The following is an 11,964-nucleotide window of genomic DNA, read 5'->3' as shown; positions in this document are numbered from 1 at the left end:
AATAAATTGAGTTCAAATGGAGGTGAGAACCTGTGGATGTATTCAAGGCCTACCTTCCAAACTCAGTGCCCTTTGCTTGACATCATGGGAAATCTAAAGAAATCAGCCAAAACCTCAGAAAAAAAAAGTCTGGTTCATCCTTGGAGCAATTTCCAAATGCCTGAAGTACCACGTTAATCTGTACAAACAATAGTACACAAGTATAAACACCATGGGACCACGCAGCCTCATACCCTAGGAAGCAGGCCTTCTGTCGCCTAGAGATCAAATTACTTTGGTGCGACTAGTCAAAAGTGCAAATTTCACTCTCCCCGAAGTATAACACAATCTCCCTTAAGCCAGTTTTATGATAAGAACGCTTCATCGGAACGCTGTCAGTGATGCGAGTGTACAAATAAGATCCTATACTCCACATAGTGTAAAACGAGTTTCCCTATATCGACAGTAACCTGACAGGCCGCGGTCAGCCAAGGAAGAACCACTGCTCCAAAACCGCCATAAAAAGCCAGGGACTTACCATGTCAATTAGCCTATCAGAAGCTTCTAAAGCCATGACATCATTTTCTGGAATTKTCCAAGCTGTTTAAAGGCACAGTCAACTTAGTGTATGTAAACTTCTGACCCACTGGAATTGTGATACAGTGAATTATAAGTGAAATAATCTGTCTGTAAACAAATATTGGAAGAATTACTTGTGTCATGCACAAAGTAGATGTCCTAACCAACTTGCCAAAACTATAGTCTGTTAACAAGAAATGTGTGGAGTGGTTGAAAAACAAGTTTTAATGACTCCAACCTAAGTGTATRTAAACTTCCGACTTCAACTGTATATATATATATATAGCGAACAGACAGTGTTGTATACTTGTATTCCACCACTATGGTAAAGCACCCAGTGCTCTCCCATATATCCCAGGTGATAGAGAGCCACCGTCAGGCCAGAGTTTGTTACGACAGTCTCTGGGAAGTGTTAATATTGATTAGTGTGTGTAGTAGTTATTTATGAGGAGGAGCACAGCGAGAGTCGCTGGGTTTGTACATAAAAAGTAAGCAGCAGAACCACGCCAGGCTAAATTATGAATGTGGTGAGCCTGCCCTGGAGTCTGGACTATACAGGTGGAACCATTGCTGATCACTCTACAGACACGGTGTAGTGGGAGCGAGGGAGGGGAGCTGGGGGGGCAGAGAGTTGAATAGAGAAGAGGGAGGGAGTAAGGAGATGGTTGTGATTTGGCAATGTGGTACAGAGAGGAGGGGGAAAGAAGGGATGGGAAAGGTATAGTTTAAGGGATAGAGAGAGAGAGAGAGAGAGAGAGAGAGCCTAAGGGTGAGAGGAGGAGTTAGAGAGTAGAGGACAGAGAGAACAGATGGGAGTTAAGAGGAGAGTTTAGTGAGCTGACAGAAAATGATGTATAGAGGAAGAAGAGGGAGAGAGTTTTAGGAAGAGTTAGGAGGGGATGCTCCAGTAAGCAGTCTCTCTCTGGTCCCCTAACAAACCAGACTTCAGAAGCAAAAGCATGTTCCAATGTTCTAAGGGGGAAATTGCTCCTACTACTACACCGCAAAACAGTCGAAGGGAGGGGGGCGGAGATGGACGGGGGAAAATGGGACGCTTTTCCCGATTTCCCGAACCTACAGGCCGCGTGTGTTATTCCGAGTTGGTGCACAACGCACGTCGGAGGGTTGTTGCCGACGTCAGCTGTTACACGTGCGTTGCATTACGCTGTGCACGGCAGAGCGGGAAAAGTGCAGGCGCTGCAACTGAAAGATGAAACAGTGGATAGTGGTGTAGTAACAAAACACTGGTACAGCTCACACGCACACCCACAGACAGAGAGAGAGAGAGAAAGTGACCCTGCAGGTCGAGGTTCAGAGACAGTCAAAAATGGATCAAGTGTATGTTCTGTGCGCTACTGTAAAATCCCTCCCCGATAATAATGCTCCATAATGACATTCACTCTTTTCAGCACCTTCAGTCCCCTCATTCCACAGTTCCCACCCTCCAGAGCCTCAGGGTCAGTTCTTTCATAACACATTTTAATACGATTTGATTAATCCCCTTTTGGAGTCTTAGAGCCTATTGGACGTCACTCGTGCTTTGGGAACCACATGACATTTCCTCCACTTTCGCTTAGTCAGAAACTACCGTACAATACCTCCAGTTTAGAGTATTAGACTCACTCACCTGTGTGTGTGTGTGTGTGTGTGTGTGTGTGTGTGTGTGTGTGTGTGTGTGTTCCTCTCTGTGTGGTCTGTGTCTGTGTGTCTCTGTGTCTGTGCGATAGATTCATTCATTATCTGATTGTGTGGAGGCTATCATTATGCGGCTGTAGTCGTTATGATCTGCCCTGTTAATCTCCCAGGCTAGGCTCCATTATAGCTGGATAATTAGAGTGTTGCTAATGGCCCAACAGCCCTAATGGGGAGATGAGGCTGGATTTATTTCCTCGAGAAGGCCTGAGCTCCACACAAACCTGGGTTAGAGGTGAAGGGGAGATGGGGGAGAGATGGGGGAGAGGGGGAGATGAGACGGTGGGACAAGGGACCATTAGACAAAACATGGGAGGGGTAGGGAAGAAGGGAGGGCACTACCTCTATTTTATTAATACATTTTTTATTTCACCTTTATTTAACCAGGTAGGCCAGTTGATAACAAGTTCTCATTTACAACTGCGACCTGGCCAAGATAAAGGATAGCAGTACGACAAAAACAACAACACAGAGTTACACATAAACAAACGTACAGTCAATGACACAAAAGAAAATAAAAATCTATGTACAGTGTGTGCAAATGTAGAAGAGTAGGGAGGTAAGGCAATAAATAGGCCATAGAGGCGAAAATAATTACAATTTAGCATTAATACTGGAGTGATAGATGTGCAGATGATGATGTACAAGTAGAGATACTGGGGTCCAAAAAAGCAAGAGGGTCAGTAGTAATATGGGGATGAGGTAGTTGGGTGTGCTATTTACAGATTGGGTGTGTACAGGTTGAGTGATCGGTAAGCTGCTCTGACCGCTGATGCTTAAAGTTAGAGAGGGAGATATAAGACTCCAGCTTCAGAGATTTTTGCAATTCGTTCCAGTCATTGGCAGCAGAGAACTGGAAGGAAAGGCGGCCAAAGGAAGTGTTGGCTTTGGGGATGACCAGTGCAATATACCTGCTGGAGTGCGTGCTATGGGTGGGTGTTGCTATGGTGATTAGTGAGCTGAGATAAGGGGGGCTTTACCTAGCAAAGACTTATAGATGACCTGGAGCCAGTGGGTTTGGCGACGGATATGTAGTGAGTGCCAGCCAACGAGAGCATACAGGTCGCAGTGGTGGGTAGTATATGGAGCTTTGGTGATAAAACGGATGGCACTGTGATAGACTGCATCCAGTTTGCTGAGTAGAGTGTTGGGGGTTATTTTGTAAATGACATCGCCGAAGTCAAGGATCAGTAGAATAGTCAGTTTTACGAGGGTATGTTTGGCAGCATAAGGGAAGGAGGCTTTGTTGCGAAATAGGAACCCGATTCTAGATTTAATTTTGGATTGGAGATGCTTATTGTGAGTCTGGAAGGAGAGTTGACAGTCTAACCAGACACATAGGTATTTGTAGTTGTCGACATATTCTARGTCAGAACCGTCCAGAGTAGTGATGCTAGTCGGGCAGGAGGGTGCGGGCAGCAATCAGTTGAAGAGCATGCACTTAGTTTTACTAGCATTTAAAAGCAGTTGGAGGCCACAGAAGGAGTGTTGTATGGCATTGAAGCTCGTTTGGAGGTTTGTTAGCACAGTGTCCAAAGAAGGGCCAGATGTATACAGTATGGTGTCGTCTGCGTAGAGGTGGATCAGAGAATCACCAGCAGCAAGAGCGACATTGTTGATATATACTGCCAGAGGTCCGGACAACAGGCCCTCCGATTTGACACACTGAACTCTATCTGAGAAGTAGTTGGTGAACCAGGCGAGGCAGTCATTTGAGAAGCCAAAGCTATTGAGTCTGCCGATAAGAATGCGTTGATTGACAGAGTCGAAAGCTTTGGCCAGATCGATGAAGACGGCTGCACAGTACTGTCTTTTATCAATGGCGGTTATGATATCGTTTAGGACCTTGAGCGTGGCTTAGGTGCACCCGTGACCAGCTCGGAAACCAGATTGCATAGCGGAGACGGTACGGCGGGATTCAAAATGGTCTGTGATCTGTTTATTAACTTGGCTTTCGAAGAYTTTATCATGGATATAGGTCTATAACAGTTTGGGTCTAGACTGTCTCCCCCTTTGAAGAGGGGGATGACCGCGGCAGCTTTCCAATCTTTGGGGATCTCAGACGATACAAAAGAGAGGTTGAATAGGTGAGTAATAGGGTTGCAACAATTTCTGCGGATAATTTTAGGAAGAGAGGGTCCAGATTGTCTAGCCCAGCTGATTTGTAGGGGTCTCTTTCAGAACATCAGCTGTTGGAATATGGGTGAAGAGAAGCGGGGGGGGGGGGGGGTTGGCAAGTTGGTGGAAAGCTGTGTAAACGTGTAAAAATGCTTATTGAAATTTTTGATTATCGTGATTTATCGGTGGTGACAGTGTTTCCTGACTTCCCTGAAAAGTTGCATATCACGGGGGCTATTCGATGCTAATGCAGAACTTATGCTTATTTAAGATAGAGAGGAAAGCACTTTTGAAGAGCAACCAGGCATCCTCTATATCCTTCAGGATACCCGGGCCAGGCAGATTAGAAGGCCTGCTCGCTGAAGTGTTTTAGGGAGCATTTGACAGTGATGAGGGTTGGTCGTTTGACCGCTGACCCATTACGCATGCAGGCAATGAGGCAGTGATCGCTGAGATCCTGGTTGAAGACAGCAGAGGTGTATTAGAGGGCAAGTTGGTCAGGAGTTGATATCTAAGAGGGTGCCCATGGTTACGGATTTAGGGTTGTACCTGGTAGGTTCCTTGATAATTTGTGTGAGATTGAGGACATCTAGCTTAGATTGTAGGACGGCCAGGGTGTTAAGCATGTCCCAGTTTAGGTCACCTAACAGTATGAACTCTGAAGATAGATGGGGGGAGATCAATTCACATATGGTGTTCAGGGCATGGGGGCTGAAGGGGGTCTATAACAGGCGGCAACGGTGAGAGACTTGTTTCTGGAAAGGTGGATTTTTAAAAGTAGAAGCTTGAATTGTTTGGGCACAGACCTGGATAGTATGACAGAACTCTGCAGTCTATCTCTGCAGTAGATTGCAGCTCCGCCCCCTTTGGCAGTTCTATCTTGTCGGAAAATGTTATAGTTAAGGATGGAAATTTTAGGATTTTTGGTGGGCTTCCTAAGTCAGGATTCAGACACGGCTAGGACATCCGGGTTGGCGGAGTGTGCTAAAGTAGTGAATAAAACAAACTTAGGGAGGAGGCTTCTAATGTTAACATGCATGAAACCAATGCTTTTACGGTTACAGAAGTCAACAAATGAGAGCGCCCGGGGAATGGGAGTGATGCTATGGGCCGCAGAGCCTGGATTAACCTCTACATTACCATAGGAACAGAGGAGGAGGAGGATGAGAGTACGGCTAAAGGCTAAAAGAACTGGTCGTCTAGTGTGTTCGGAACAGAGAGTAAAAGGAGCAGGTTTCTGGGCGCGGAAGAATAGATTCAAGGCATAATGTACAGTATGGTAGGATGTGAGTACAGTTGAGGTAAGCCTAGGCGATGAGAGAGGTTTTGTCTCTAGAGGCACCATTTAAGCCAGGTGCGGTCACCGCATATGTGGGGGGGTGGAACAAAAGGGCTAGCTAAGGCATATTAAGTAGGGCTGGAGGCTCTACAGTGAATTAAGACAAAAATTACTTACCAGCAATAGACAAGGCATATTGACATTAGGGAGAGGCATGTGTAGCCGAGTGATCATAGTGTCCAGTGAGTAGCTAGGCGAGCTGGAGGCACGGCGATTCAGACAGCTAGCAGGCTTGGACTAGCAGGCTAGCAGATGGACCTCGGGGACGTCGCAACGGGAGAGCCTGTTGAAACCCCCTCGGACGGTTACGTCGGCAGACCAGTCGTGACGGATCGGCAGGGACTCCGTGTCGGCAGCAAAGGGTCCAAGCCAATTGACAAAAGACGTAATTGAAGCCCAGGAATTGCTTGATGGATCTCTTTGGCTAGCCGGGAGATGGGCCTAGCTCCAGGCTAACTGGTGCTTGCTTCGGGACAGAGACGTTAGCCAGGAGTAGCCACTCGGATAGCAGCTAGCTAGCTGCGATGATCCGGAGTAAAGGTTCTGAGCTTGCGGTGGGAATCCGGAGAAGTGGTAGAGAAAAGCAGTCCGACATGCTCTGGGTTGATATCGCGCTGTGCCTCTAGAGAGGATAGAAGGAGGAAGGAGAGGTCTTTTACTCTGCTTATCACTTGTTCTTCTAAACATTGTTTTTCTCTTTATATTCCCTTTTGTCATTCTTCTCTCTCTCTCTCAGCTGGGAATGAACACTACCTTCTGGGTAACAACATAACAGTGGCGATCCTGGGTATAGTGATCCCTGTAGGTGAGTACACGTCTACTGTACCATGTGATGTTTGTCTGCTTCTCCCTGCTTCGTCCGTCCGTCTCCGCGTCTGCCTTGGCCACCCCTACAAATGACATTGCCTGACTGAAAAATGTGTGTGTGTGTGCGTGTTTATTTTATTTTATCAGGAGCCCGTTTAGCTGTTGCACATGCGGCAGATATACTCTTCCTGGAGTCCCCAGAAAACATCAAATACATGACAGAGTACAGAACAGTTATGGACAAGAACAACATAAGATATTATTACAATACAATTACAATTCAAAGCAATATATTGTCAAGGCATCAAGAGACAAAAAAAATACCTGAAAATACTATTTAGACACTATTCGTATATACATATTCATGAACTTATATAGAGTACAGTTCAATTAGATATTCAGAAAGAGGAGAGGCGTGTGTGTGGTGTGAACGTGTGCGTGAGTAAATCATGACCACGTGTGAGTGTGTGTGTGTGTGTGTGTACTGTAGGTTATGAAATACGAGACAATCTATCCTTCTATCATTGAGGTGGACCTAGTCCCCCCCCCCCAAAACAGGTATCTCCTTATTTTCTGCTGGTTTTGTGCATTACGCCCATTTAGGGTTTGATCCAATAAGCATACTAAAAACAGCCCATGTGACAACGTAGGCCTACTGTAAATGGTTAATTCAGCCCATGTGACAACGTAGGCTACTGTAAATGGTTAACTCAGCCCATGTGACAACGTAGGCCTACTGCTAAATGGTTAACTCAGCCCATGTGACAACGTAGGCCTACTGTAAATGGTTATTCAGCCCATGTGACAACGTAGGCCTACTGTAATGGTTAATTCAGCCCATGTGACAACGTAGGCCTACTGTAAATGGTTAATTCAGCCATGTGAACAAGGTAGGCCTACTGTAAATGGTTAATCGCCCATGTGACAACGTAGGCTACTCTAAATGGTTAATTCAGCCCATGTGAGCAACGTAGGCCTACTGTAAATGATTTTACTCAGCCCTATGTGGACAACGTAGGCCTACTGTAAATGGTTAACTCAGCCCATGTAACAACGTAGGCTTACTGTAAATGGTTAATTCAGCCCATGTGACAACGTAGGCCTCCTATAAATGGTTAATTTCAGCCCATGTGACAACGTAGGCCTACTGTAAATGGCTAATTCAGCCCATGTGACAACGTAGGCCTACTGTAAATGGCTAATTCAGCCCATGTGACAATATACTGTAAATTAGAACAAGAGCTCATCCAAATAACATTGTGCCTGAAGACCATAGGGCATCAGGGCTTAAACCCTCTTAAGTCAGATGTACATATTACCCATGTTATCACATACTACAGTATATAGCCCTTTGGCTTAAGATGGCCAGTACGGATACTCCAGGATAAACCTCTATTATGTCTGAATTGACTGGTGATCAGCTTAGTGTGTAAATGACCTTGCTCTAGCATACATTATGTCTATAATTGACTCTTCAAAATGAGATATCCCAAACCCCGGCCCGTTAAAGACATCCGACTGTGTCTCTCACCCTCTCCTTCCTTCCCTCGCTTCGTTCCCCGTTTCCTATCTCTAAATGGTAAATGAAACGGTTCATTCTCACCCAATGTTTCTGGGGAGCTTCAGAGCTGAGCTATTTGGAGACAAAAAGCTGATTTTTTTTTCTTTCAAAGGAATGTTTACACGAGAACAAAGGGGTTTCTTGGAATTCAGGCTCAATAATGGAAGGGTCTCCAGTTCCCCCCACCCCCAACAATAGACCAATTAGACTGGGCCTTCCATGGGAATACCGCCATGCTCCGGCTGATAAGGAAATTAGGACTGGGAACGGCAGCCAGACATGGCTTAATCTTTTTCCCTATTCCCATTCCCACCACTACACCCCCTATTCCCTGTTCCTGGAATACCACTATACCCAGCCATGGATTCATTGGAATGCTATGTGTGTGGTCATATGTGTGTAGAATAGCCATGTGTGATTGTGCACGTGCAATGCTTCTTGCTAAGTGTTTGTGGTTGGGTTTGGGTGTGAATGCGCATTCATGTGTCTGTGTTCAAGGGTGTATTTGTTTTGTATTTCAATAGGTGTGTTTTTTTTCGAGAGACCGTGTGTGCATAGATTGATTGCCGTGTGTGTAAGAGCACATGTACCGTATGTGGGTATGCGAAAGCTCCGCTCTGCCTCCCCTGGCTGTGTTAACGCTCCCGCTGTGTGTGTGTGTCGCTGTGTGTGTGTGTGTCACACACGCAGTTCCTATCCTTGCCACAGTGGTCATCGGCCTGCTCTGCACCGCCGGCTTCCTGGTCTGGCGTAACTGGCGCCGGAAGAACACGAAGAGTATGAACTTCGACAACCCCGTCTACCGTAAGACCACGGAGGACGACGATGACGAGATTCACATCGGCCGTACGGGAGAGTCCATCGGTCACGTCTACCCCGCTGTGAGTGGCAGCGCCCACCAGCCATTCATAGCCCTGCCCCTGGGGGGCGGGATCACAGACAGCAACTCCCATTGGTACTCTGGGGCACCCGTGCACCCTGCCGGCAAATGAGTTGAGAGTGGGTGGGACTTGGAAGCAGAGAGAGGGTTTGGGTGTAAGTCTCCTTAGGTCTGTGGAAGAAAGGGAGAGGCTTACATCCTCACACACACATACACACACACTTAAGTCACAAAATCATTCCAAACCCACCCTTGGTCAAAAACACTCACATTGACGTTGAGCCCTTCATCACCAGTCTACCACTACATTATCACTCTCTTCATTCACCACTTTTGACAGTATGTGTTACTGTGCTATCGTTGTGCGTTAGGGAAGCACAGCGCTCGGTGTTTTGAGCTTTATCTTCTCACCTCGGAAGACTTGGGCTGTATCCCAAATGACACCCCGTTCCCTATATAGTGCACTGCATTTGATCAGAGCCCTATGGGCCTATATAGGGAATAGGGTGCCATTTGAGATTCAGATTTAGTGAAGGGAGAATCCCTGGTTTTGTTCCTTTGGAGTGTAAATTAGGCACAAGGGGAACGAAAACCAGAACAGAAATTGCACCTTAGATGATGGGACAATCTTTAATCATATTAATTTATTCCAGATTATTCCGGTTTTATATGTATTTCTCTATGTAAATAAGTGTTTTGTTTTTCTAGCAGTGTATTTGTAAGGTATCTTAGATACAGACGAGCAGGTAAACATGAACATGAACCAGAGCAGACAAAGACAAAGAGGTAGGATGGGTTAGCGCTAGGATCAGTTGGCATGGCGACATGTGTGGCTGTGGTGGCGCCGTGTGGTAGAGACAGCGGGAGATGGGCGTAGGTGACAGGTTATACACACACACACATACACACACAGTTGGTATGCTACAGTGTTGTGCTAAGAGGCCGTGCTGAAAACCTGCTCCCCTTCAGAGTGCGTGGTGGGGAACAAGCTTCCTCCTGTGCTTTTGCTCTTCTCCTTCTCTTCTCCTCTCTTCTCCTCTTCTCCTCCTCTTCTCCTCTCTTCTCCTCTCTTCTCCTCCTCTTCTTCTCCTCTTCTCCTTTTCTCCTCCTCTTCTCCTCTCCTCTTCTCCTCTCTTCTCCTCCTCTTCTCCTTTTCTCCTCCTCTTCTCCTCTTCTCTTCTCCTCTCTTCTCCTCTTCTCCTCCTCTTCTCCTCTCTTCTCCTCCTCTTCTCCTCTCTTCTCCTCCTCTTCTTCTCCTTTTCTCCTCCTCTTCTCTTCTCCTCTCTTCTCCTCTTCTCCTCCTCTTCTCCTCTCTTTTACTGTACTGTGTGTTAGCTGAATGGTGTGTCAGTCAAATAGAGACGTCAGAGTGTCCTGAGGTGGATCAGGCGTCCTTCTCTGTAAGCGCATGCAGCTCTCCTCACATCGCGGCCAAATCAGTGTGCCGGGGATCGAGGGATGAGGAGGACGAGGAGTGTGGGATCTGCAAGGAGAGCTTCTCTTCTCTCTTCTGCTCTGTCGCTCCTCAGATTTCTTCAGATTTCTCTGATTTTTTTCAACAACAACAAAAAATTCCACTGCCTTTTCTTCTATTTAGCCTTCTGGCCTCTCACTCCTCTCTCTGTCTCTCTCTCTCCCTTTTTAGCTTACCTTTTCGCACTCGCACACCCAGACACACACCCAGACACACACCCAGACACACAGTGTGGTAACATTGTTTTATCTGCTCTCTGCAGCGCGTGGCGCTCAGTCTGGAGGATGACGGATTCCCCTGAGGGGCACGCCATGTCCCCGTCCACGTCCTCCCCCCTCCGTATCCCGGGGCGACCACACTGCAGAGGAGAGGGGCACAGAGAGAGAGAGAGAAAGAGAGTCTGCTCGTACCGTACACCCCCCATGGACAGGGGGGGGGTTATCTTTTACTTATACGTGTACCCCTCAACCCGTGTCACTAAAACACGTCCCTCTCTCTCTCTCTCTCTCTTACTCCTAACTAAAAACATACTACTACATTACTACTACTACCACTACTACTAGCTACTACTGTGCTGTCCTCTGCCCTTCTCTCAGCCCCCATTAGTTAGTAAGTTACTGTAGTTACCAGTAGTGGTGAATGCTGCTGTGTGTCTTAATGATGATTAACATCATTGCCCCGTCAGAGCACATGTAAATAGATGCTGGCTGGACCTCCCTGAGCACCTTGCTGTAGTTTACTTTGCCAGGAACAGAGGAAAGGCCAGCTGTGTTTTAATTATTATTTTGTGTTTGAATTTTATTTATTGTTTGTGTTTTGCTGGTGTAAATATGATAAGACGGACCAGGCCTGTGCCACTGAGGATAGGCTACGCGTGGGCAGAGCCAAGTTGGATGGTGGTGAGGGGGGGGTAAGGGAGCGGGTTTGTAGGGAGGGGCTGTTGTGCCAGAGGGCAGCGCCACAAGAAGAAGCAGCAGGGCAGAACTCGGGGGAGGGAGGATTATGGGTAATCCGCTCTGCTGGCATCAGAGATACACAGAAGTAACTAGATAATGAACAGGTGTACAGGGGACGGGGTGGGATGGGGGATGGGGGCGGGAGACGAGAGAGGAGGGGGGTCTTTTTTGAAACTAGGAACTGTACAAGCCCTGCTGTTGTTGGACTCTGTCTGGGAGTAGGTAAGACTTTGGAAGAATTGTTTTGAGTGACTCGATAGAAGAGGAGCCATTGTTCCAACGTCAAGCACTGGATTTAAATATAAGGGAAAATGGCCACATAATAATGCTACAATTCTGAATATGAGGGACCAATGGAGAGGCAGAACATGGCTGTCTGAGTTCTCCTGTGTTAGTCATTGCACTGTTGATGAGAAAAATGAGAACCTGCTGATTGAAGGTACTGAATTCAACTACTCCATCTGTTTTCTGCAAGAAAGCACACATAGTACATGCACACACAGACACTAAGAAAACACATTTCAGGCAACCCGATTCTGTCATTTTTTTCCCCCCCACCCCCGCACTAATTGGGCTTTT

At 46.7% G+C, this 11,964-nt stretch overlaps 1 protein-coding gene across 4 annotated transcripts in view; it reads left to right on the top strand.

Moving 5' to 3' along the window:
- LOC111971375 (low-density lipoprotein receptor-related protein 8-like) overlaps positions 1-11,486 on the top strand; it is a 285,885-nt gene extending 274,399 nt beyond the window's left edge. For 2 of the 4 annotated variants that reach the window (XM_023998127.2, XM_023998125.2), the window contains 3 exons: positions 6,444-6,512; positions 8,766-8,956; positions 10,692-11,486. In XM_023998127.2, the coding sequence (XP_023853895.1) occupies positions 6,444-6,512; positions 8,766-8,956; positions 10,692-10,730 (299 nt within the window). In that variant the 3' untranslated portion in view covers positions 10,731-11,486. Of the gene's footprint in view, positions 1-6,443; positions 6,513-8,765 lie in introns of all 4 variants that reach the window. The other 2 variants (XM_023998126.2, XM_023998124.2) reach the window with 1 other exon arrangement.
- Positions 11,487-11,964: the final 478 nt, after the last annotated feature.

This window comes from Salvelinus sp. IW2-2015, linkage group LG13, assembly GCF_002910315.2.
Source record: "Salvelinus sp. IW2-2015 linkage group LG13, ASM291031v2, whole genome shotgun sequence".
Classification (NCBI taxonomy): Eukaryota; Metazoa; Chordata; class Actinopteri; order Salmoniformes; family Salmonidae; genus Salvelinus; species Salvelinus sp. IW2-2015.
This window is presented reverse-complemented; position numbering and strand designations above follow the sequence as displayed.